Source organism: Thalassophryne amazonica, chromosome 17 (genome assembly GCF_902500255.1).
Source record: "Thalassophryne amazonica chromosome 17, fThaAma1.1, whole genome shotgun sequence".
NCBI lineage: Eukaryota > Metazoa > Chordata > Actinopteri > Batrachoidiformes > Batrachoididae > Thalassophryne > Thalassophryne amazonica.
The window spans coordinates 26,622,945-26,650,486 of NC_047119.1; the positions used below are offsets into that span (position 1 = coordinate 26,622,945).

The following is a 27,542-nucleotide window of genomic DNA, read 5'->3' on the forward strand; positions in this document are numbered from 1 at the left end:
GTTGCACAGCCATGTAGGGGGGCTCCGTCAAATCGCGGTGCATTGTGGGGCGGAGGCATGCGGCCTTTCTGTTAACGGCGAATCGAGAAAACCTGTAAATAACGTTATCCGGGGAAGGAAGTGTTTGAGCGCAGTACGGGGAAGATAACGCTTTGAAGCTGCACTTGACCTTCTGTTTTTAAAAAAATAATATATATTTTTCTTAAAGATGGGGCAGGAGGATCTCATGAATAAAGCCGAAGACTTTGTAGACCAGGTAACTCCAGGTTTAGCAGCACAGCTGTTAACGCTAGCTGCTATTAGCCTGTTAGCTAGCTAGTTTGGAGATAATGTGTTGACGCATTGTGTTGCTTTTATATTTCTTCGGCGGGCGATGTTAACATGGCTGGAAATTATTGTTCATGCTACCTATTCACATTCCAAACGGTTATGTCTGTCTCTTAACCAGCATTATCAGCTCGTGTGGCATTGGCTAAATTAGCATTAGGATAACTGTCATGTTAGTTTTCCCTGTAACCAACCACAGCATTCTTTTTTCTTCATTCCTCTTCCAAACAACCATTTGTGACTCGGTAAAAGGAGACGGTCTCAGCTGTTGTGAAATCACTTTAATGCTATGAGCTAACTTCATTGCAGGCTGTATCTGCTAGTCGAAGATCACAGGGCATCTACAGGTTGTAGAGTATTTGGTTTTCGGTTTCTGTTGTGATTTGACAGAGCTTATTTCAGACATCTTTAGAACAAATTGTACTTGGATCAGTTACCTACCTGTCTGCAGATGTTTTGCTGTACTGACCCCACTACAATATCTTGGAATGTAAGATATAAGCTGAGATCAGAGCTAAATGAGAGTGCAGGTTGGTGTGGGATCTTGAAAGAACGAAGTTGTTTTCTGGCCTGTTGTTTTAAGAGGCCTTGAATTTTTTTATTTTTTTAGGCAGGAGGTGAATCACAACACTGTTTTTGCAGAAGCAGAGATTGCGATCCTAACAGTACCGACCTTAATAGCATCAAGCCTGGAAGTCTGCCTGTTTTGTGATGGTTGTGTTGACTGAGTTCAATAAAAACTTCATCTATAATCCTGTTAGATTTTTCTTTTAATGGTTCTCTGTTGTGTGTGTATGTATTTTTAAGGGAAGGTAACAATTCTGCAGCAGTTGATCCTGTTACCTCCAGAAAGCCCCCATTAACAAATCTAGAGCTGATACTTGCTCATTGCACTTAAAAGTGAATATTTCTGGACTGTTGCAGCAACAGCGTGGATTGGTTCAGGGCTCCTTCATTCGTGTCACATGTAGCATTCTTTGTAGGAGTTGGTGAATGCTGATAGGCTGTTGTGGTTTGACAGTGCTGATGTGGACTGCTGATGCTAAGTGGGAGGAACAGTGAGCATGGTCCTATTCCCATACCGTCTTCCTGAATTGTGCTAGAGTGGAGAATATAGGATCAATTTACTTATTTTTTTTTTTATGCTGCCGAATTGTTAGCTTCCCACACACACACACAGAGAACCATTAAAAGAAAAATCTAACAGGATTATAGATGATGTTTTTATTGAACTCAGTCAACACAACCATCATAAAACGGGCAGACTTCCCGGCTTGATGCTATTAACCCCTTCTAAGCCTGTATACAGGCTTGGGGAGTAACGGAATACATGCAATGGCATTACATAATTAGGATACAAAAAAGGTAACTATTCCGCTACAGTTAGAGAAAAAAAGACGTATTCAGAATACAGGTATATTTAGTAAAAATGGGGATTAGTTTGCAGGATTACAGTTTTAATGCATTTTATGATATCTGTATATAACTTTTTTTTTCGTTGAAACGAAAACGTCCCTTCATGGACAGCGACATGACGTCTCCTAACCGGGCAAAATATTGATGAAGTACCCGGATGTTAATGCATTTTCAATGGCCATTCGTGACTGAACACACTCAGAAAAATGCTTGCAAATTGCGTGTTAAAATGCCATTTTGACCTGAATATTGAGCCAGTAAAATTAAATTATGTCAGGAAAGTATTCAACTTACTCTGACACCCACACATTCCCAAATATTAGTGTTGAAAGTTACACGGATCTGCGCTGCTCAAGCTGCTGAGCTGAGGCATCCTGCTGAGCTGCCGCTGTGTTAAACGCAGCGCGGCTCCTAAAACTATTACTCTATATATTATCCTTTATTGACCGAGTTTCATTCATGAAGTCAGTGGTGTGGGTACACATCTGTGTGTAGTGAGTGGCACAGCGCGGGTCAATATAATCATTATTTTAAGGTGCAAATTAAAAAAAAAAATCCCCAGTCTTGTCGAACAATTTTAATCACTAACGACAAGTATTTTAACTAGACATTGATCTAGCAGTGGAAAATATCAACTAGACATAAGTGAAGCTAATGGTCCGTGTCATCGGGCGACACAGGTATAGCAGGAAACATACAGCTGTTTATCATCCAAATATCACGGACAAAGTGACAAGAATAACCAAAACCACTTACTTATGGAAGGAAATATTGTCTCCCCTGTTCCTCCATTTGTGGCTTTGCCAACATGCGCAGCTTTCCGGCATATTCCACCTGTTTCCTGAACTTGTATGCACGCAAATCACTAACTTGCCCAGAATTAAAATGGCGATCACGCCTCCTTACTGACAGTATTTACTCTAATGGTTTTTATTGTGCTGTTCTTATTTTGAAAGTTCAATAAGTGGACTGATATGTTAAACATGGTGCGAATGCTATGTGAAAGACTAAAGATAATTTTATGTTTACTGAACAAGTAGCAGAATTTTTTTTGTTTTGTATATTGTTCTGCAAGCCACTTTTAATTATAAAATTCATCCGCACACCCCCTGAGTTTTCATTATCCTTCATTTGTTTGGCATTTTTTGTTGAAAATTTAGCAGGTCAAGACTGGGTGTGTTTAAAACAATATTGTGGTGCTCTTAATTCATAATGTTTAGTAAAACAGAGCATGCCATGTAAAAGAAAGTTTTATTTTTGCTTAATAAACTGTACTATGTGGTCGAGACTATTTCTATTTACACTCAACAAAAATATAAACGCAACACTTTTGGTTTTGCTCCCATTTTGTATGAGATGAATTCAAAGATCTAAAACTTTTTCCACATACACTATCACCATTTCCCTCAAATATTGTTCACAAACCAGTCTAAATCTGTGATAGTGAGCACTTCTCCTTTGAGATAATCCATCCCACCTCACAGGTGTGCCATATCAAGATGCTGATTAGACACCATGATTAGTGCACAGATGTGCCTTAGACTGTCCACAATAAAAGGCCACTCTGAAAGGTGCATTTTTGTTTTATTGGGGGGGATACCAGTCAGTATCTGGTGTGACCACCATTTGCCTCATGCAGTGGAACACATCTCCTTCGCATAGAGTTGATCAGGTTGTCAGTTGTGGCCTGTGGAATGTTGGTCCACTCCTCTTCAATGGCTGTGCGAAGTTGCTGGATATTGGCAGGAACTGGTACACGCTGTCGTATACGCCGGTCCAGATCATCCCAAACATGCTCAATGGGTGACATGTCCGGTGAGTATGCCGGCCATGCAAGAACTGGGACATTTTCAGCTTCCAAGAATTGTGTACAGATCCTTGCAACATGGGGCCGTGCATTATCCTGCTGCAACATGAGCTGATGTTCTTGGATGTATGGCACAACAATGGGCCTCAGGATCTCGTCACGGTATCTCTGTGCATTCAAAATGCTGTCAATAAAATGCACCTGTGTTCTTCGTCCACAACAGACACCTGCCCATACCATAACCCCACCGCCACCATGGGCCACTTGATCCACAACATTGACATCAGAAAACCGCTCACCCACACGACGCCACACATGCTGTCTGCCATCTGCCCTGAACAGTGTGAACCAGGATTCATCCGTGAAGAGAACACCTCTCCAACATGCCAAACGCCAGCGAATGTGAGCATTTGCCCACTCGGTTACGACGACGAACTGGAGTCAGGTCGAGACCCTGATGAGGACGAGGAGCATGCAGATGAGCTTCCCTGAGACGGTTTCTGACAGTTTGTGCAGAAATTCTTTGGTTATACAAACCGATTGTTTCAGCAGCTGTCCGAGTGGCTGGTCTCAGGCGATCTTGGAGGTGAACATGCTGGATATGGAGGTCCTGGGTTGGTGTGGTTACACGTGGTCTGCAGTTGTGAGGCTGGTTGGATGTACTGCCAAATTCTCTGAAATGCCTTTGGAGACGGCTTATGGTAGAGAAATGAACATTCAATACACGAGCAACAGCTCTGGTTGACATTCCTGCTGTCAGCATGCCAATTGCACGCTCCCTCAAATCTTGTGGCATTGTGTTGTGTGATAAAACTGCACCTTTCAGAGTGGCCTTTTATTGTGGGCAATCTAAGGCACACCTGTGCACTAATCAGCATCTTGATATGGCACACCTGTGAGGTGGGATGGATTATCTCAGCAAAGGAGAAGTGCTCACTATCACAGATTTAGACTGGTTTGTGAACAATATTTGAGGGAAATGGTGATATTGTGTATGTGGAAAAAGTTTTAGATCTTTGAGTTCATCTCATACAAAATGGGAGCAAAACCAAAAGTGTTGCATTTATATTTTTGTTGAGTGTAGTTTCTTATGTCTGTATTAGCATATTTGATATTGAAGTAATTGAAAGTAATCAAATTACATTACTTCAATATTATGGTACTTGGATTACGTTACTGACTACATTTTAAAACAGGTAACTAATAACTGTATCGGAATACATTTTTAAAGTAACCCTCCCAACCCTGCCTGTATATTCCATCAATGGGAAATTTTACTTTTTCTTTTAATAAAGCTCCAAGTACAATAGCGAAGCACCACCCTTTCTGTTTTTACCTCTTAAAAACAAGAATGTAGCTTGACACCAAGCAGGTGTAGTGCTTTGGCAATTGAAATAATTTTCATTTTATAAAGTTTTCTTTCAATAAAGTAAGGTTGGGTGGGGGTGGGTGGCACCTGAGCTTGAAGTACTCGCACCAGTCAAACTCCTAGGGCTTCAGGTAATGATGAGCAACCTCTTTACCACTTCAGCTGCACCCGAATTACTTAAAAGGTACACCTCACTCCAATTACCACTATCTTTTAAAAATAATTATATATCGGATTAGGAATCAGTACTTTCAACTCTTTAACTTGAGCAGGCACTGATGTAGCTCATCAAAATAAAATTTGCCATATGGTATCTGAAAAATGCATACAGATTCAGAGCTAATTTTAGCCATAAAAGTTAGGCCTACATAACCTCCGGTGTTGACTATTCACTGCCTGAAAGTCTACCTATGTCCAGTTACACTCCACTTCATGACTTACACCAATACAAAGTCAGTTTGAGCTACGTTTTGTCTCCAAATGTAAGATGGGTGCAATTTGGCTTTCAAGTCGAATTCTTGTATTTTGCAATCAACATATGTCAGTCTGTGTGTCTTTGTAACCTGCAGTGAATTCAGAAGAAAACAAAAACTATCCCATACGTCTCAGTGAGACTGAACGATCATGACTATTCACCATGAAAGTGATATCGCTGATTTCACTTCTGTTGTGTTTGCGCATAGAGCTTTGTAGAATTATTGTTCCACTGTGTGGCGCTGTCTTTTGTCCACAGAAAAATGGCACTGTCAGTCTTCTTCAGACTTGCTGGTGTCACTAAGCGCCAGTAACAGTTAGCTTAGCCAGTGGTTTAGCTCAGCTTAGCCAATAACTCAAAGGGCTGGGAGTTGGGCCACATCATGGCTGTCCTGTTAATAGCGGTCAGTCATTGTAGCTTTTCTGTCTGACTCCGTGATCACAGAAGCGGCTTCCTCAGTGAGACTCGCTGGTGTCCTGCATGTAGCATTTTAGCTTAAATTAGCACGACATGATGCTGTAACACAAACCACAAATATGGCTAATTCCATGCTTTTTTGGGCGGTGTTTATCACTAGTTACAGAGCCTTTCTGCCTGCGGCTATACTTCGGCAAACCATGCTGCTTGTGATGCAGTATGTCATCACACGTTCAATGGTGGCATGATAGGAGGACACCACCAGCTTCTGCTCCAGTCTGCTCTTTACCAGGAGCGTCAGGAAGTGCACTCGCTGCTGGGTCTTTTTTAGAACAGCTGTGGTGTTAGGGGACCAGGAGAGCTCTTCTTGGATGTGGGGTCCCAGAAGCCTAAAAGATGACACTCTCTCAACTGGATCTCTTTTGATGTTGAGAGGGACATAATCCCCTCAGTTTCTCCTGTATTCTATGATGGCCTCATTTGTCTTTGCGGTGTTCAGTAGCGGGTTGTTTGCCTGACATCACTCTGACAGGTGCTCCTCCTGACCTTCCCTTGAGATGAGTCCAGTCACCGTCGTGTCGTCTGTGAACCTGATGATGGTGTTTGTGGAATGACGGGGGGGCACAGTCATGGGTATACACAGTGTAGCTGCAAGAGTGGACTCGGCACAGAGCTCTGTGGTGATCCTGTGCTGAGTCTGAGGGGTGAGGAAAGGTGAGGGTGGCACTTCACACATTGTGCTCTGTTTGAGAGGGAGTCTTTAATCCAGTCACAGGTCGAAGGTGCAGGTCCAGTAGTTTGGATATCAGAATATCCGGAGTGATGGTATTGAACACTGAGCTATAGTTTAAGAAAAGTAATCTTATAGTTGCCAGGATGCTCCAGGTAGCTTAGCATGGTATGTAAGGTGATGGCAATGGCATCCTCAGTGGAGCGATTGCTCCTATAGGCAAACTGGTAGGGATCAAATGCAACAGGGAGACAGATCTTGATGTGCTGCAGGACCAGCCTCTCTCTTTTGAAGTCACTGTTGCTTGATGCCTTGGGGACATGGATGATGGTGGCTGTTTTTCAGGCAGGTTGGGGACAGTGGTTTGAGTCAGGGAGAGGTTGAAGATTGCAGTGAGGATCCCTGAGCACTGGCTGGCACAGGCAGTGAGTACCTTTCCAGTTACACTGTCTGGTCCGGTGGCTTTCCTCTGGTTTACCTGGCATAGTACTCTCCTTACATCATGTTGTTGAGGAGTCTGAGATGCAGGTTGGGCATCAGTTGTCTACAGAGACAGCACACTGCAAAGTTAATGGTATCTTTTTCTTTTAAGTGACAAATTTGTTGTCTCTTGACGTCCACATATTCTTAGTTCAGAGGAGGGTGCTTCAGTCAAGTTGGTTAGCGCCAGCTTTGATGCCAGTTGCAGAGTCCTGGCAACTGAGGCACTGTTGCTTTGCTTTTTTTTTTTTTTTTTTTTTTGTGTGTGTATAATTAAGGTGTCAAAGATTGTAGTAACGGATTTCAGTAATTTGTCTGGTGGTAGGGCTGCCACAAGCGGTTATTTTGATAGTTGACTCGTCAGATTATTTTTGCAATTATTTGACTAATTGGATCATACATAAATTGCAGCTTATCGCACCAGCATGCAGCTGTTATTTGTCTTTGAATGTTGCTATTGTTATATCATTTTATAAATTATTTGTTTTAATACATATGTATCCTATGTCTTTTCCATTATTGCAGTGAAGTGAGATTGGTTTCATGTCAGTCACCAACATGTTCAGGATTGCTTCAGTCAGGATATTTGCTTGCCGAGGTGTACATGTTGTTGGCTTGGTTACAAAGTCATCCATTGAAGAGGAGCCTATTGTCTAGCACTGTAATATAGTGTTATAAAACATTTGCGTTATCACAAACATGACATCGCTGTTACAACGTGGCAGCGAACACATAACGTGTGCTAAGGCTAATGAAATTGTCATTAATCTTAACGTTTACAGCCATCAATATAAGTAAGTAGCTCACTATAGGTGTTAATGTTAACGGCTGACTAGCCAGTTATCTTGCCAAGACTATCCCTCATCAGCATCAGCCACAACATGCTTTCTTCTCAGATAGTCCTGCATCGCTGTTGTACTGCTGCAGAAGGCAAGTTCTGCCTTGCAGATTTTGCATTGCACATTTTTCTCTTTAATTTGGTTAAAATGTCCCAAGCCTTTGAGCTTTGAGGCCGACTAGCCATGATATTGTTTGGGCATAACATTTACGGTGACATCACGGCTGACCCAGATTACCGCTACTGCGCATGTGCGTCAAGGACAGAAAGGCAGCGGAAGATACAGTGACAGCTTTGAGAGAAAAACAAAGCTTAAAAAAATAAACGGTAATGTCTGTTCAGTTATTTGCTGGCTATTTTGATAGTCAACATAATTGTGACTAATTGTGGGAGCCTTTGGTGGCAAGCACCACTTAACTCATCGGTGTCTGGTGGGGCTCTGATAGATGGATGATGTCACATTTCCACTGGTAACCGTATTCAGCAAAATGATTTTCCCAGTTTCAGGGCGTCTATGCGTGGAGGTGAGCTGGATTTGAGCATGATTCACAGAGGTCTGAAGACAAATAGAATCAGGCTAGCTTGGGGATCCTGATGCCATGCTTCTTCCCCATGTTCATGCGCTGAAAGCATCTTCTCCACTCTTCCAGTGTTCAGTGCTGCTGTAACAGTGAGGACAACCACCTTCTTTCTATGTGGCACCTTCTTGACAAGAAAATCTGCCAGATGCTCTGACATTGAGATAAAACCGTACACAACTGCACAGTCTTTTTCTTTCATCTGACCATGGCTAAGTGAACAGCCATGTCGCATGTTGCCGCATCGGAAGCTGTCCATGCTCCCCTCGTGTTGAATTTACATCCCGCACCAAAGCTTTGGCCAAACCGAAGCCTCATCTGAACCATTGGAGCCACACCATACAAATACAGAAGTAACAAACAAACAAAAATCAAAGAAGCAACAAACTACTAGAGGACAAAACTGCAAACACTAGTGCACTCACCGGGAAAGCTCTCCACTTGTTCTCTCAAGGCTTTGAGAAGGCACAAAACTATTTGACTGACTCGCCATACATCCGATGGATATTATGAGGAACATATTTAACAAGTGAGGAAAGAAGTTGTAGAAAAGAAAAAGTAACACAGTTCCTCATACATTTCCTTCATCTGTCATGGTGTGACAGGCACTTAATATGTATATTTATTTACTGTTACTTTTCCAGGTTACACTGAGTAGACCAAGCAGCTCACCCCACACTTCCCTATCTTCAGCCAAGTCCTCTAACTCTTCCTGGCATGAGATCTTCCTGGGAGGCATTCCCAATCCATCTGGGAACTATAATCCCTCCAGTGTGTCCTGGGTCTTCTCCAGGACCTCCATACAGTTGGATAAACCTGCAGACCTCCCAAGGAAGATGACCAGGGGCATACTCACCATATGCCTGAACCATCTGAGCTGGCTTCTTTCAATGCCAATAAGCATTGGCTCTTGTCAGAGTCCCTCTTGAAAATTTAAGCTTGTCACCCTGTCTCTCTGTATAAGTCCAGATAGCCGATGGAGGAACGTCATTTCTGCAGCTTGTATGTGCAACGTTGTTCGTTCGCTCATTACCCAAAGATCATGAGTGACTCTACGTGAGGCAAGGAGCATAAATTGATTCGCACCTTCTAGCTCAGCTCTTACCTCACCATGACACTCCAGTACAACGTCCGCTGGACCTCAGTCATTCAGTGATCCACTCAATCTACTGATTTTATGATCCATTTTATCTACATTCATTAACAATACCCAGAGGGATTTGAAATCCTCCACTTATAATGCCCAGAATGGACAATCCACCCTTTTCTAACAGACCATGGCCTCAGATTTAGAGCTGGTTTTCCGGATCCCAGTTTCTTCACACTCTTTCAGACCTGCCCAGTGCACATCGGAACTCACTGTCTGAAGCCATTATAACCACATCATCCACAAAAGCAGCGATGCAATTTTGAGCTCGCCAAACTGCACACCCTCTAATCCCTGAATACACCTTGAAATCTTGTCCACAATAATCACAAACAGGATTGGTGATGAGGGGCAGCCCTGACAGAGTCAAACACCCACCAAGAATACGTCTGATTGGATGCAAAAAATGCAGACACAACTCCAAATTTGGTCATATAGACCAGATTGGATGTTGCAATGGTTGCAGTACCCCATAATCTCACAGGACACCCTTAGGGACCCACTCATATGCCTTTTATAAGTGTGCAAAACACATGTAGACTAGATGGCCATATTCCCAAGCCCCTTCTAATATCTGTGTGGGTAAGTAAAGAAGAGTTTACCATGCCATGACCAGGATGACTGCATTGGTCCTCCTGAATCTGAGGTTCTAAGTCTCTTCTCTAGTTCCCTGGTATAGGCTTTCCCAGGAAGTCTGAGAAGTGTGGGTCCTCGGAGTGAATTCCTTTTAGTGTATGTGTGTGCACAGACTTTATTTTTTTTAACACACTGAACAACATATATCAGAAAACAGACATTTTTGAGGGAAACTGATCTTTTTAAAAATCCAACCCTCTGTAACTTGAAAGATATTATCAATGTTGACAGTTCTTTGATTCAAACAGGTTTTCTCTAAATGTCTTTCTACTTAACTAATATTTCATCAAAATGTCAATGTCAAATATTTTGATAAGACTTTTCCTCTGTTAAACTGGTTTCAGCTTTTGAAATGCGAGTTGCTACTGTTCTCAGTATTGTCATTTATTGAATATCTAGGAACACTTCAGACAGAATGTATTTGTAGATGTAACCTTATACGCTCAGTGTTTTTCAACAATTTCTGACAATAGACTAAATAATTAAAAAAAATTCTTTACTTGCTTACTGATAGCTAATATTTCTAGTAGTAAAACTACCATATTTTTCACGTTGTACCGATAAGTTACTTTTTTTTTTTTTTTTTTACTATTTAGGCTCTCCTGTGACTTATCTACCCAAAAATCGTGTTATGAATAGTAATTATAATAACCATATGGAACTTTCCCAGGAATCAAAACACTAAAAAACATAAACTCCAATAATAAATGAATAAATACCGGCAATAAAACGTACACTACAGCAATGCACAAAATGTCACAATAAAGAGCTGATAATACAGAAAAACAGTGTGACTTGTATGGCTTTTCCTCCTCGACAGGCTTTGCGTGTGCCCTCCCTCCCTCTTCAGACAAGTACGATTTATAGTCCTGAAAACACAGTAAATGTATCTATTTTGGACCTTGTCAAACAACTTATGTTGTTGGCCATGCAACCTTTTCTCAGGAAAGTCTTCAGAAGCGCTATTGCTCTGGTCTTCCTCCATAAGATGTCAAATGATCATATTTATCCTCTTCCTTCTTTTGCCCAGTTCCTGCGGGTAACCAAACAGTACCTGCCCCACCTGGCGCGATTGTGTCTCATCAGTACCTTCCTGGAAGATGGCATACGCATGTGGTTCCAGTGGAATGAACAGAGAGACTACATCGAGGCTACTTGGAACTGTGGCTATTTCCTGGCCACATTCTTTGTGCTGCTAAATCTTGTAGGACAACTGGGTGAGTGGGGTGGATTAAACACAGCAGGAGTTATGATGGCATGATGTTTTTTCATCTCCTTCCTCACAATGCTGGTTTTATTTAATTTTTTAGTGTGTGTGAAAGATTTGATAACATGTCTTGCTAAATCTAGATATCCTTGCAAATGATCTTTAACTTAAGCTCTGGTCTGTAATTGCCTCTGATTACAGCACTTGTCAGCAACTCCTTTGGGGTGGAGGGTGATGATTTAGTTCTGCCAGGTCATACTGGATACAGCATAACTTGCTACCTTTAAAAAAAATTCTCTGTACTGATGTAAATGAAACCTTTTTCTTATGATAAAATTTTCAAGCTACTGTCAGATCAGGGTATTTGGGAACCTCCAACATTTGCAATTTTGCCTCTGTACACGGATAAATGCACATACCTCTAAACATAGTCTGTAACGGAGTTGAAATGAAACAGTGATGTTCTTGTAGTATAGACTTCTAGCTTTAATTCACTGGGTTCAACAAAATGTCACATTAACCATTTACTAACTATAGCCATTTCTATACACAGTGCCTCATTTGAGCACATAAGTAAGATATAAGGATTGTCTTTATATGAAGATAAATCATCACTGGTTTTCTTTGGACATACGATCCATGAAACTTTCTAAATCACTGAATATGTCTTGGAGTTAACTGGTTCTTCACCTTTTGCATTCTGAGAAACCAAGAGATCTCAAATGTGGGAAATTTTGACTCACTGGGTGCATTGTTGACAAATGTTGGTTTCTCAGAATGCAGAAGGCTGAGAACCAAACCCTACTTTTTCTGGGTCAGACACAAAATGTCTCAATCACCCCTCATACAACAAAAAGCCAGAGCATCACACTTAAAAATGTTTTCCTGCACTTCATGAAGTGGAAATGTTTGCTTTTTTGCCCTGACAGGTGGCTGTGTCCTCATCCTCAGTAGAAATTTTGTACAGTATGCATGCTTTGGATTGTTTGGCATCATAGCGTTACAGGTGAGAGCAAATATATTAGAAGTGTCATTTAATGTCAATATGTCAGCCTAATTTTTTTGTTTTTTTTCCCCCCTCCTTTAGACTGTTGCATACAGCATTTTATGGGACCTTAAATTTTTGATGAGGTAAGATCGTGTGTGTTGGGGGGGTGTAACCCTTGAAATGTCTTAAACTGAGTAAAAATCTCCATCTATATCAGTCTGTGTTTTTAGTTTTATATAATGCACCAGCTGTTCCATTACTAATCCTAATCTTCCAACACACCATTTCATACCGTCTGTAGATCATAGTTTCATGTATTCAATCCAAATGGAGTTACACGCATTCATGTAAAAAGGAAGGGAAGTTATCCCACTGAAACGCATACACACTGAGGTATGAGTTCAGCATGACAATCTCATACCAAAAAAAGCAGTGTTTGCTGTGCAGTTTTGAGTTTTACTATTAAGTTGTCAGCCTGTGGTAAAATAGTTGTAGATTTAAGATTTGCTTATAAATGTACAAGCAAAAACATGTAAATCCTGTTTTAGCAGAAGTGACTCGCATGAACTGTTTGCCATCAGAGAAGGCTGCTAAATAGAAATGTGTGTGTTGTGGGCGGGTATCTTTTTGTTTTGTTTTTTTGTCTCCCCTTCGCCCCTCTTCTTCTCTCCCTGTATTGTTTGTGAAGTACAGCAACAGCAGGCTCATGACTTTAAAAAGTTATCAGTGACATTTTTTTATGTCACTTTTACTGCTTTTGGCTTTAATTTTTTATTTTATATACTTAAATCATGAAAATAAAAGTTCACAACTACTTACTAAAACAGTCAGTGGATTTAAAAAAAAATTAAGTTCACTGATACTTTGACTAGGGCTGCATCTAAGGATTAGTGTCGTTACTGCATCCGCCAAGGACGCATTAAAATCCATCGGCGTTTATTTATTTGTCTTGTCTGTCAGCAGTATTACTTCAAAACTACTGCACAGGTTTTGATGAAATGTTCACCACAGATAGATAGTAGGCAATGGAAGAACCCATTAAACTTTGAAGGTGATCCATATTTTGGATCAGGTTTCACATTATATAGGGTTTGAAGTAGTGATGGGACAATGATACCTCAAGGAGTGTATTGACACACTATACAAACTGTGTCGACACTGTGTTGGTCGCTCAATAGTGACCCCTGCAGTAGTAAAATCATTGCAGGTAAATAAAATGAAAATAAGATGGAAAAGCTAACGTGCTGCAAAAGCAACATCAGCCTGTGAAATAGTTAATTGCCAGTCCTCTATTTAAAATATGATCTCATCATTGCATAATTTCATGTGCTCAATTTGTGTGTCAAGTTAAGCTGTTCATGAAGAGTATAAAATTTGCTTAAAACCCTGTTTGTGTAAAGGCTAAACTGAGTTGGTTTGTAAAATACAGCAAATTTGTCTGTAATAAAAGTCAGAATTTGTAACGTATGTATGGAAATTTAACTTGATATGAAATAAGACTCAAAGTAGATTCATTTATGCATTTTTATTGAGGAACAGAGGTTTCTGAAGTGTCTTTGCTCCAAGGCGATTTCTCCTCTTACACACCAGTTTCCCTGCCTTAAAAAAAAAAACAAAAAACTCTTTCACAGGGTACAGATGAAGATGGTGAGCATAAAAATTTCAGTGCGAATTGATAAAGGTGTGGATATGTTTTCTGGTTATTCTTCCAAAGTAAAGGAGTACAAACATATGTAATCTTATTTGGTGTCAAAAGATCAAAATTATTCCAGACTGGGAAAACGTCTTTGAACGATCCATGAGGTCAGTGGAACAAGGTGAGGGCAAGCAAAAATGCACCAGCAAAACTCCATCCAACAAATCTGCAACATGTCGATACAGTTTGTTTCCTTATAAACACAATTTGGCACGGCGCAGTCGAACGACACAGTTCATGTATCGGTCACGTGATTTTGTCTTAAAGCGATACACGCACCAGTACAGGGTTTCACTCTTGTGTGCTCGGCACAGTGTTGACACACCAGTGTTGTTCATCCCATCACTAGTTTGAAGGATTACTGTTAGCAGGATTACGTCAAAACTGCTGCACAGATTTGGATGAAATTTTCAACACATAGATATTAGGCCATGGAAGACGCTACTAAATTTTGGAGGTGATCTGGATCTAGTTTCACTTTATATAGACTTTGAGGGGTTACGTCAAAACTACTTCACGGATTCTCACCAAATTTGCACCACAGATGGATATTACGTCATGGAAGACCCCACTGAATTTTGGAGGTGATCCAGATTTGGATTCTAGATCAAGATTTCCCTTTATATAGGCTTTGAACAATTGCTTCAAAACTACTTCACAGATTCCCACCAAATTTGCATCACAGATGCATATTAGGGCATGGAAGACGCCACTGAATTTTGAAGGTGATCTACATCCAGATTCTGGAGATTTCCCTTTATATAGGCTTTGAAGGATGTCTCCAAAACTACTTCAAGGATTCTCACCAAATCTGCACCACAGATGGATATTAGAGCATGGTAGGCTGCACTGAATTTTGGTGGTGAACCAGATCCGGATTGGCGGACGTCATCCGAAATCTCTGATTACTCTTGTTGAATAATCTATTTACTTCTTGACTGAATTGATTTCCTTGTCGTCCATAAAATGGTGAAAGTCCTGATCAGCGTTCTAAAATCCATTGATGGGATCAAATATCTTGTTTTGTCTTCAACCCAAAGATAGTCCAGTGGACAGTTAAGGGGAAATCAGAAAATTTGGATTTTTGGACTTTAGACACTTAATAAACTGATTATTAAGATATTTGCCATTTAATTGAATAGGTGATTCATTGTTGCAGCTCCATTTCCACCTCTCGTATAAACTCACTCAAGTCTGTAATGAGCTCAGGATCAACTGATTGTGTTTGAAGTTAACTGGATTTTTCCTCAGAAGTCCTCATTGGTGTTACCCTGTTACAGTCAGACTAAAGGGAGAGCATAAATTATTTTGTCTAGAAAGTATAACATGCACACATGCGTCTATCCAGGAAGCAGGCAGTGAAAATGGTTGACTCATGCTTCCGCATAATTCAATTGCATAATTTTAAGCAGTTAAGATCTCATCATGCTGTACTTGAAGTCTTTTCATGATCACTTTTATCCTGTGGGGAACCATTCCTGTCCTGATGGGTGTGGTCTTTTTCCAGCATCACACAACCCTCTGTATGGGGCACAGCAACTAGGTGAATAGTCTCTTACAAATGATGTAATTAAAACCATCTGTGTGTTGGTGGGGGGAGGCGGAATCTTACTGTAAAAACAAAATGTTACTGGAAGAAAGTATTCCATGACAGTTGGGGATTTAATACTTTAAGACACTTGATCTTTCCTCAGATTTCTCTCCTGTGTGGATATGTTTAAATCCTCACCCCCACCATACAGAAGCTACGAGCTGATCTGCTTCCATGTTCTTGTTCACAATGAAAAGAAGGGGTGAAGTGTTGGGGCAGAGGGAGGGGATTGGGCCTATATATGCAAAACGAAGACGTTCCTGATTTGATGTATCCAGGTTTTCTGAATGTGAAAGTGATTGTCTTCATTATGTCCTTTTTTAATTTGTAGAGTTCAAAGATTATATTGTTTGTTGCATTTGTGTTATTGTGTTAAACTGGAGCGGTGGTCTCGTCTATTTACTCACTGCATTTTGAAGAGTACATGTGGTGCATCTGGAAATTATTCACAGCGCTTCACTTTTTTCACATTTTATGTTACAGCCTTATTTCAAAATGGATGAAATTCATTTTTTTCCTCAAAATTCTACACATAATACCCCATAATGACGATACGAAGAGTTTGTAGCAAATTTATTCAAAATAATAATAATTTTAAAAAATCTACAAAATCACATGTACATAAGTATTTACAACCTTTTCCACTGATCATCCTTGAAATATTTCTACAGCTTAATTGGAGTCCACCTGGGGGAAATTCAGTTGATTGGACATGATTTGGTAAGACTCACACCTGTCTACATATAAGGTCCCACAGTTGACAGTGCATGTCAGAGCACAAACCAAGCTTGATTTTAAAGGAATTGTCTGTAGACCTTTGAGACAGGATTGTCTTGAGCCACAAATCTGGGGAAGGATACAGAAACATTTCTACTCCTGTGAAGGTCCCAATGAGCACAGTGGCCTCCGTCATTCATAAAAGAATGAAGTTGGCATCCACCAGGACTCTTCCTTGAGCTGGCTGCCTGTCTAAACTGAGCTATTAGGAGAGAAAGGCCTTAGTCAGGGAGGTAACCACGAACCCAATGGTCACTCTGTCGGAGCTCCAGCATTCCTTTGTGAAGAGATAACATCTATGCTTCAACATAGATGGTTGTCCTTCTGAAAGGTTCTCCTCTCTTCACTCCTTAGTAAAAGGCACATGGAAGCTCACCTGGAGTTTGCCAAAAGGCACCTGAAGGACTCTCAGCCCGTGAGAAACAAAAGTCTGTGAGACAAAGATTGAACTCTTTGGTGTGAATGCCAGGTGTCATGTTTGGAGGAAACCAGGCACCATCCCTACAGTGAAGCATGGTGGTGGTAGCATCATGCTGTGGGCATGTTTTTCAGCAGCAGGAACTGGGAGACTAGTCAGGATTGAAGGAAAGATGAATGCAGCAATGTACAGAGAGATCCTGGATGAAAACCTGCTATAGAGCGCACTTGACTTCAGATTGGGGCAACACTTCAACTTTCAGCAGGACAACGACCCTAAGCATACAGCCAAGATATCAAAGGAGTGGCTTCAGGACAACTCTGTGAATGTCTTTGAGTAGCCCAGTTTGAGCCCAGACCTGAATCTGACTGAACATCTCTGGAGAGATCTGAAAATGGCTGTGAACCAATGTTCCCCATCCAACCTGTTGGCACTTGAGAGGTGCTGCAAAGAGGATTGAGCAAAACAGCCCAAAGATAGGTGCGCCAAGTTTGTGGCATCATTTTCAAGAAGACTTGAGGCTGTAGTTGCTGCCAAAGGTGCATCAACAAAGTATTAAGCAAAGTATGTGAATACTTATGTTCATGTGATTTATTAGATATATAAATTTGCAAAAAATGTTTTTCATGTTGTCATTATGGGATGCTGTGTGCAGAATTTTGAGGTGAAAAAATTCTCTTTTGGATTAAGGCTGTAATGCAAAATGTGGAAAAAGTCTAGCACTATGAATGATTTGTGAATGTACTGTACAGAGACTTTTCTATGTCAAATGGGAAATAATTATTTTAAATTTCTTCTTTTTTTTTTAATATAAAATGAGTCTCCCTTGTCACTTCACAGAAACCTTGCCCTAGGAGGGGGTCTGCTTCTGCTGCTGGCTGAGTCTCGCTCTGAAGGAAAGAGCATGTTTGCTGGGGTCCCCTCCATGGGAGAGAGTTCCCCAAAGCAATACATGCAGCTGGGGGGTCGAGTACTGCTTGTGCTCATGTTTATGACTCTGGTCCACTTTGACTCCAGTTTCTTCTCGGTAAGTACTGACGGTAACATCCACTCCTAACATATGTGACTTGTTCATTTACGAATGGGATTCTTTTCATTAAATTAGGCAGTAATACTGTGCTGGTGCTTCCTAATGGCCAGAGATGCAGTCTAGTGAACCATTATTTCTCAGCACAATTAGATTTACAGCCCACTGAGATTGTCAGTATTTAGTTAGGCTCATAGTCATTGCTTGTGCAAGTATAATGTCAAGCTGTCCTGTATCATGACCATCTTAACAGCTCCAGATGACTAAATAAGTATCATCCTTGTAAAAACAGATGGCCAGGCTGATTGTTCATGAACCACAAACTACATGACCACTTAATGTCTCTGCTGAAACTATGTCAATTATGTCAAAACAGGTGTGAGATAGATTTATATATATAACATACATACACATGCAAAACGCTGCACATGGGGATCCACGGACTCTAGATTGGGTACTGTTTATAAAATAGGTAGCTGACATTTATGAGTTTTGTAAATAATTGTATTTATTATTTGGCTAATTTAGTTGGTCATGTTTTATAACTGGCAAGGTTGAGATATTTCCTTTGTTCAGAGCTTGTCTGGTTAACAGGGACTGTTTAATGGTGATATCAATGTCCATTGTTCCTTGTTGTTACCTAATATCCCCAACTCCTCCAAAAATACTAGCCCTATCAATGTTCCATTTTGGCAGCGTTCATCCTTGACCCAAAATACATAAGCACACCAAATGACAGATGTCAGCGCTTCCCAGTTTTTCTGTGATCAAAGTTACACACACACATACAGAGGCCTTTTTGATTTTTAATATATCAATCAATCAATCAATTTTTTTATATAGCGCCAAATCACAACAAACGGTTGCCCCAAGGCGCTTTATATTGTAAGGCAAGGCCATACAATAATTATGTAAAACCCCAACGGTCAAAACGACCCCCTGTGAGCAAGCACTTGGCTACAGTGGGAAGGAAAAACTCCCTTTTAACAGGAAGAAACCTCCAGCAGAACCAGGCTCAGGGAGGGGCAGTCTTCTGCTGGGACTGGTTGGGGCTGAGGGAGAGAACCAGGAAAAAGACATGCTGTGGAGGGGAGCAGAGATCAATCACTAATGATTAAATGCAGAGTGGTGCATACAGAGCAAAAAGAGAAAGAAACAGTGCATCATGGGAACCCCCCAGCAGTCTACGTCTATAGCAGCATAACTAAGGGATGGTTCAGGGTCACCTGATCCAGCCCTAACTATAAGCTTTAGCAAAAAGGAAAGTTTTAAGCCTAATCTTAAAAGTAGAGAGGGTGTCTGTCTCCCTGATCTGAATTGGGAGCTGGTTCCACAGGAGAGGAGCCTGAAAGCTGAAGGCTCTGCCTCACATTCTACTCTTACAAACCCTAGGAACTACAAGTAAGCCTGCAGTCTGAGAGTGAAGCGCTCTATTGGGGTGATATGGTACTACGAGGTCCCTAAGATAAGATGGGACCTGATTATTCAAAACCTTATAAGTAAGAAGAAGAATTTTAAATTCTATTCTAGAATTAACAGGAAGCCAATGAAGAGAGGCCAATATGGGTGAGATATGCTCTCTCCTTCTAGTCCCCGTCAGTACTCTAGCTGCAGCATTTTGAATTAACTGAAGGCTTTTTAGGGAACTTTTAGGACAACCTGATAATAATGAATTACAATAGTCCAGCCTAGAGGAAATAAATGCATGAATTAGTTTTTCAGCATCACTCTGAGACAAGACCTTTCTGATTTTAGAGATATTGCGTAAATGCAAAAAAGCAGTCCTACATATTTGTTTAATATGCGCTTTGAATGACATATCCTGATCAAAAATGACTCCAAGATTTCTCACAGTATTACTAGAGGTCAGGGTAATGCCATCCAGAGTAAGGATCTGGTTAGACACCATGTTTCTAAGATTTGTGGGGCCAAGTACAATAACTTCAGTTTTATCTGAGTTTAAAAGCAGGAAATTAGAGGTCATCCATGTCTTTATGTCTGTAAGACAATCCTGCAGTTTAGCTAATTGGTGTGTGTCCTCTGGCTTCATGGATAGATAAAGCTGGGTATCATCTGCGTAACAATGAAAATATAAGCAATACCGTCTAATAATACTGCCTAAGGGAAGCATGTATAAAGTGAATAAAATTGGTCCTAGCACAGAACCTTGTGGAACTCCATAATTAACTTTAGTCTGTGAAGAAGATTCCCCATTTACATGAACAAATTGTAATCTATTAGACAAATATGATTCAAACCACCGCAGCGCAGTGCCTTTAATACCTATGGCATGCTCTAATCTCTGTAATAAAATTTTATGGTCAACAGTATCAAAAGCAGCACTGAGGTCTAACAGAACAAGCACAGAGATGAGTCCACTGTCCGAGGCCATAAGAAGATAATTTGTAACCTTCACTAATGCTGTTTCTGTACTATGATGAATTCTAAAACCTGACTGAAACTCTTCAAATAGACCATTCCTCTGCAGATGATCAGTTAGCTGTTTTACAACTACCCTTTCAAGAATTTTTGAGAGAAAAGGAAGGTTGGAGATTGGCCTATAATTAGCTAAGATAGCTGGGTCAAGTGATGGCTTTTTAAGTAATGGTTTAATTACTGCCACCTTAAAAGCCTGTGGTACATAGCCAACTAACAAAGATAGATTGATCATATTTAAGATCGAAGCATTAAATAATGGTAGGGCTTCCTTGAGCAGCCTGGTAGGAATGGGGTCTAATAAACATGTTGATGGTTTGGATGAAGTAACTAATGAAAATAACTCAGACAGAACAATCGGAGAGAAAGAGTCTAACCAAATACCGGCATCACTGAAAGCAGCCAAAGATAACGATACGTCTTTGGGATGGTTATGAGTAATTTTTTCTCTAATAGTTAAAATTTTGTTAGCAAAGAAAGTCATGAAGTCATTACTAGTTAAAGTTAATGGAATGCTCAATAGAGCTCTGACTCTTTGTCAGCCTGGCTACAGTGCTGAAAAGAAACCTGGGGTTGTTCTTATTTTCTTCAATTAGTGATGAGTAGAAAGATGTCCTAGCTTTACGGAGGGCTTTTTTATAGAGCAACAGACTCTTTTTCCAGGCTAAGTGAAGATCTTCTAAATTAGTGAGACGCCATTTCCTCTCCAACTTACGGGTTATCTGCTTTAAGCTACGAGTTTGTGAGTTATACCACGGAGTCAGACACTTCTGATTTAAAGCTCTCTTTTTCAGAGGAGCAACAGCATCCAAAGTTGTCTTCAATGAGGATGTAAAACTATTGACGAGATACTCTATCTCCCTTACAGAGTTTAGGTAGCTACTCTGCACTGTGTTGGTATATGGCATTAGAGAACATAAAGAAGGAATCATATCCTTAAACCTAGTTACAGCGCTTTCTGAAAGACTTCTAGTGTAATGAAACTTATTCCCCACTGCTGGGTAGTCCATCAGAGTAAATGTTATTAAGAAATGATCAGACAGAAGGGAGTTTTCAGGGAATACTGTTAAGTCTTCTATTTCCATACCATAAGTCAGAACAAGATCTAAGATATGATTAAAGTGGTGGGTGGACTCATTTACTTTTTGAGCAAAGCCAGTAGAGTCTAATAATAGATTAAATGCAGTGTTGAGGCTGTCATTCTCAGCATCTGTGTGGATGTTAAAATCGCCCACTATAATTATCTTATCTGAGCTAAGCACTAAGTCAGACAAAGGGTCTGAAAATTCACAGAGAAACTCACAGTAACGACCAGGTGGACGATAGATAACAACAAATAAAACTGGCTTTTGGAACTTCCAATTTGGATGGACAAGACTAAGAGACAAGCTTTCAAATGAATTAAAGCTCTGTCTGGGTTTTTGATTAATTAATAAGCTGGAATGGAAGATTGCTGCTAATCCTCCGCCCCGGCCCGTGCTACGAGCATTCTGACAGTTAGTGTGACTCGGGGGTGTTGACTCATTTAAACTAACATATTCATCCTGCTGTAACCAGGTTTCTGTTAGGCAGAATAAATCAATATGTTGATCAATTATTATATCATTTACCAACAGGGACTTAGAAGAGAGAGACCTAATGTTTAATAGACCACATTTAACTGTTTTAGTCTGTGGTGCAGTTGAAGGTGCTATATTATTTTTTCTTTTTGAATTTTTATGCTTAAATAGATTTTTGCTGGTTATTGGTAGTCTGGGAGCAGGCACCGTCTCTACGGGGATGGGGTAATGAGGGGATGGCAGGGGGAGAGAAGCTGCAGAGAGGTGTGTAAGACTACAACTCTGCTTCCTGGTCCCAACCCTGGATAGTCACGGTTTGGAGGATTTAAGAAAATGGGCCAGATTTCTAGAAATGAGAGCTGCTCCATCCAAAGTGGGATGGATGCCGTCTCTCCTAACAAGACCAGGTTTTCCCCAGAAGCTTTGCCAATTATCTATGAAGCCCACCTCATTTTTTGGACACCACTCAGACAGCCAGCAATTCAAGGAGAACATGCGGCTAAACATGTCACTCCCGGTCCGATTGGGGAGGGGCCCAGAGAAAACTACAGAGTCCGACATTGTTTTTGCAAAGTTACACACCGATTTAATGTTAATTTTAGTGACCTCCGATTGGCGTAACCGGGTGTCATTACTGCCGACGTGAATTACAATCTTACCAAATTTACGCTTAGCCTTAGCCAGCAGTTTCAAATTTCCTTCAATGTCACCTGCTCTGGCCCCCGGAAGACAATTGACTATGGTTGCTGGTGTCGCTAACGTCACATTTCTCAAAACAGAGTCGCCAATAACCAGAGTTTGATCCTCGGCGGGTGTGTCGTCGAGTGGGGAAAAACGGTTAGAGATGTGAACGGGTTGACGGTGTACACGGGGCTTCTGTTTAGGGCTACGCTTCCTCCTCACAGTCACCCAGTCAGCCTGCTTTCCCGGCTGCTCGGGATCTGCCAGGGGTAACTAACGGCGGCTAAGCTACCTTGGTCCGCACCGACTACAGGGGCCTGGCTAGCTGTAGAATTTTCCACGGTGCGGAGCCGAGTCTCCAATTCGCCCAGCCTGGCCTCCAAAGCTACGAATAAGCTACACTTATTACAAGTACCGTTACTGCTAAAGGAGGCCGAGGAATAACTAAACATTTCACACCCAGAGCAGAAAAGTGCGGGAGAGACAGGAGAAGCCGCCATGCTAAATCGGCTAAGAGCTAGTAGCTACGCTAAGCTAGCGGATTCCTAAAAACACGCAAAGTGAATAATGTGTAAATAATTTAGAGGTGATTCAGCAGAAGGAGTGCTTTAGTTAAGGCACGTAAAGATTACACTGGGAAACAAATCGTAATCTAGATAACTAGATCAATCTAACTGCGCAGATTAAACAGCTAACAGATACAGAAAAACACCGCTGTGCTCCGGAACAGGAAGTGATACAATACCGCAGTGAGAGCCAACCACCAGTAGAGGCAAGCAAGAGGATCCAACAAGAGGCAGTGATGATGGTGTTTGTGTTTTTTATATAAAGATTATTTATTGCCACCTGCTGGAATGGCGTGCGAGTCCAGAATGGACCATTCAATTTGCGCCACCATCTTGAAACCAAGACTTCCGGTTAGAGCCCCTTCATACATAGTACCAATGTGGTCAAATTGCGCATGAAGCAGGAATCGTATGCAATACGTGTAAAATCGCAGTTGCCTCGTACACCTGTTGCTACAACTATTTGCGCACACCAGCAGCTGAAAGACAGTGTGCCCTGTGAGAACCCATTTGAATACTCTCGCGGCAGGTGTCGGCCAAATTCCAGGTGACACGCACGGACATCTAACACCGCTCGTTTGGTACTTAAAAAATGTGTGTCCATTCGCACTGTTAGCACGTAAACAGTCAGCAGATGATCACTGTCAAGCTGGATGTGAAATTTGTCTAAGTGCCCCCATGAGTGTTGTGTGAAAGCAACGCCACACACTTGCATAAAATGCTGATATGTATGTACAGATCTGATCACATGGGGGCCGAACAACGAGGTCTGAGGGCACACAGCCCGGGGAGTTGCCTGTACACATAACACAGAGAGATGTTGGTCTGGGCACTGAAGGGACAGGGGGGTGTGTCTGCTCACAGTGGCTGCTGTTGTGATCTGTGCTCCTGGACGTCCCAGCTGGAGAACACCTACTGTGTTTAGAAGGGCATGAACGTACACCATTCGTGTCTGCCTGCTGTCCTCATGTGGAAATTCATAAAAACATACTGCTTTTGCGACAGGCCGTTCCAGCTGGAACGGACCGTCAGTTCATGTAGACATGCAACAGGCGATCTGAATGTCACGTCTGTCTGACAGGACACGCATGTCCTGTGAGCGGCATGCCACAAATAATATAAATATAAAATGGACAAAATCTGTTATGTATGTAACAGATTTGTTACAGCCAGGAGGTGCTGAATGATCTACGGGGACTCCGACCACCAGTTAGGCTTAAGAATTTCCTTGATTAAAAGCTTGACCTTGAATCGGGACCTGCCTCATTTAGTGACCGGGTCAAATCTTCATCTGGATTTCACTGATGAACATCACTTTGAGCAGATGGGATGAGTTCATCAGTGAAATCACCTGCTGGAGTCAGTGGCTGCAAAGAAAACCTGCACCCTCTTGGCCTTTTATGGAATACTTTGGACACTACTTGACTATGTTTCTGGAGAATGTGACTGCTTTCACCCGGTGTGTGGAAACACATTCTGTGTGCTTTTTATTTCAGTACTTTTTTCATTTTGTCCTTCCACATGAAGACTGGGATGAAGTGTTTCTGCTGAGCACCTTACCTCTGCTTAGGGGAAACTGAGTATTGGCTATATTGCATCATTTCATGCTACTTGTCTAGGTATAAGTCATAAAACTTCAAACCTCCGATATTTTCCCCAGGGTGTTTGGTCACAAAATTGGGACAACAGCAGTGCTTGAACCTGTCACACAGTGCAACGTGAGACCACCATTTTCACAGCCACAATCAAAGATGACACCATGTTTGTTTTTTCCCATGATGCTCATCTTTTACCTAAGAAGGTCAAAAATCACACACTGTACCCTGCTTAAGGAGCATCTTATTAAAATACTGTTCTCCAGTGACATTAAGACTTGGAAATTTTAAGAAATTGTCACTGCATCTAATCAATTCCACAAACATGGGTAAAAATCTGTCCAATGCTTTTGTAAATATCTTGCTGACAGTCCCTCTGCGGGCATTGTTATCATCCTGTTTGTTTTGCCTACCACAGTTCCAGTTTCTTTTTTATTATGAAATTGTTGCCCAAGAGCTGGGATTCTTGATAAACCTTTTATGGTAAAGGGAGAAACAAAAAAGATTCCTTGAAACAAATCTGAATCTGCCTTACAATGTGAAACTCTTCCCCAGCCCAGTAACTATTTCCACAAATTTTCTGTTAGCTCTTTACTTTCTTTCTCTAGTATCATGGGCACAAGATCACAGGTGAATAAGTAATCTTCCCTCCACAAGATATTGCAAAAAAACATGCTGTTTTTGTTTTTTTAATATATTTTACCTGTAGCTTTATTCATACCCTGAGGTCCATATTGGCAGTCAGTTGAACACCTGACTTGCTGATGATGTGCGGTAGTTAGTTTCTTGGACTGGAAGGCTGTATTAAAGTCTGGTGATTAACTGTTCTGTCTTACACATTCTTTCTGCAGATCCTGCAGAACATGGTTGGGACAGCTCTCATCATCCTGGTGGCCATTGGTTTCAAAACCAAGCTTGCGGCTTTGACCCTTGTGGTCTGGCTCCTGGCTATCAATGTCTACTTTAACGCCTTTTGGACCATCCCTGCCTACAAGCCCATGCACGACTTCCTCAAGTACGACTTCTTTCAGACCACTTCAGTCATTGGCGGCTTGCTGTTGGTGGTTGCACTTGGGCCTGGTGGAGTGTCAATGGATGAGAAAAAAAAGGAGTGGTAGAAACAGTGGGGGTGAGATGGCAGGATTGCACACCGCCATTAATTTCTTCCCACTGACTGGAACATAAAGATGCCCCATTCCCCAGTTCACCCACTTTTTTTCTCTCCCCCTTTCATGTCGACAGACACCACCTCATTCATCAATGGACATTCACCTTTTTTTTTTCTCTTGTACTAACCTCCACCCCAAAAAAAAAAAAAAAAAAAAAAATCATGTTCATAATGGCAGTTTTTCTTTTTTCTAAGATCTTCTCATTAGTCCTCTTTTTTTATGACAGAATAATAAAGATTTGTGTATTTGAGTGCAAGATACTCATTCTTATGAAAGAAAATACTGTTTGTTCCATGTGCAGAAAGAATGAACCTGGTATTGTATTTTATAGATGTTATGCCATAAATTGTCAGATTAGCTTTCATATTTTATAAATAAAGTGAGTCAACTGCAGCAGGTTGGGGTTCCACTGTGGATGCTGATCTTTTCCTCTTATTGGCTATCACGCTGACTGCATTGCACACTGCTTTACAGGAATTCACTTTATAGGTTTGCATCTCTGCACGCAGTGTTTGACACATGCTAGGTTTTGGGAGTCAAATCTGGAAAAGGTGGGTGTGAACATGCATACAAAGAAATTGTGCTCGACTTGAAAATTGCAACACAGTTGGGTTGGACTTAGGCATTTTGTACCAAATGTCTTTTTTTTTTTTTTTTTTTTTTCTTCCCCTCTTCAAATGGCTAACCAACCTAAATGTGACCAGGATGGGAGGATTCAGCAAGCCAGAGTGAGGAAGCTGTCATTTGCTACCAGGATCTTGATCTATGCTCAGCGTCTTTTTGCTGTGTAAGAAGATTTAAATTCAGTGTGTTGATATTCAGAAGTTTATATTGTATTTTTGATCTTTGTTTTTTTGGAAGAGCTCATGGAGAAGAAATAAAATGTCCTAATGGTGAAGAAATCTCATGAGGTTTTTAGTGCTAAGGCTCAAGGACACCATGCTCATTTATGTAACTGTCATTAATAGAACAGTTTCAGTAGGTTAAGCTTTTGTGATATGGCAGCAGTTATTGAAAACAGTATTCTACAATTGTTTTTTGTTGTTTTTACACTCTGAGCTGAGAAGCCACTGCCTGTTGCTGAAATTATTTCAATAAGGGCTATAGTATCTACTCATGAATGCTGAAAAAACCTGACACTTTAAAAAAAAAACTGCATGAGTGCGTTCATATTTTATACAGATACATATTTATACATACACAGTGGATCCATGAAGTATTTACAGCACGTCACTTTTCCCACATTATGTTACAGCCTTATTACAAAATGGGTGAAATCCCCACCTCATACACACAATACCCCATAATGACAATGCCCTGTTAAGACTTTTGTAAATTTATAAAACAATGTATGGAATTTTATTTTCAGCCTTTGCGCTCATGTGCATCCTGTTTCCACTGATTATTCTTGACATGTTTCCATAGCTTAATCTGAGTCCACCTGGGGTAAATTCAGTTGATTGGACATGATTTGGAAAAAGACACCTGTCTACATATAAGGTCCCACAGTTGATAGTGCATGTCAGAGTACAAACAAGCATGAAGTCAAAGGAATTGCCTGTAGATCTCTGAGACAGGATTGTCTCGAGGCACGGATCTGGGGAAGGGTACA

At 41.0% G+C, this 27,542-nt stretch overlaps 1 protein-coding gene across 1 annotated transcript; it reads left to right on the forward strand.

Moving 5' to 3' along the window:
- On the forward strand, nucleotides 1-26,813 carry surf4 (surfeit 4). The gene is made up of 6 exons (XM_034191770.1): nucleotides 1-256; nucleotides 11,251-11,437; nucleotides 12,357-12,433; nucleotides 12,515-12,558; nucleotides 17,738-17,924; nucleotides 25,613-26,813. Exons 1-6 carry the CDS (start codon nucleotides 209-211, stop codon nucleotides 25,877-25,879), a joined length of 810 nt encoding a protein of 269 aa, XP_034047661.1. The 5' UTR covers nucleotides 1-208; the 3' UTR covers nucleotides 25,880-26,813.
- Nucleotides 26,814-27,542: the final 729 nt, after the last annotated feature.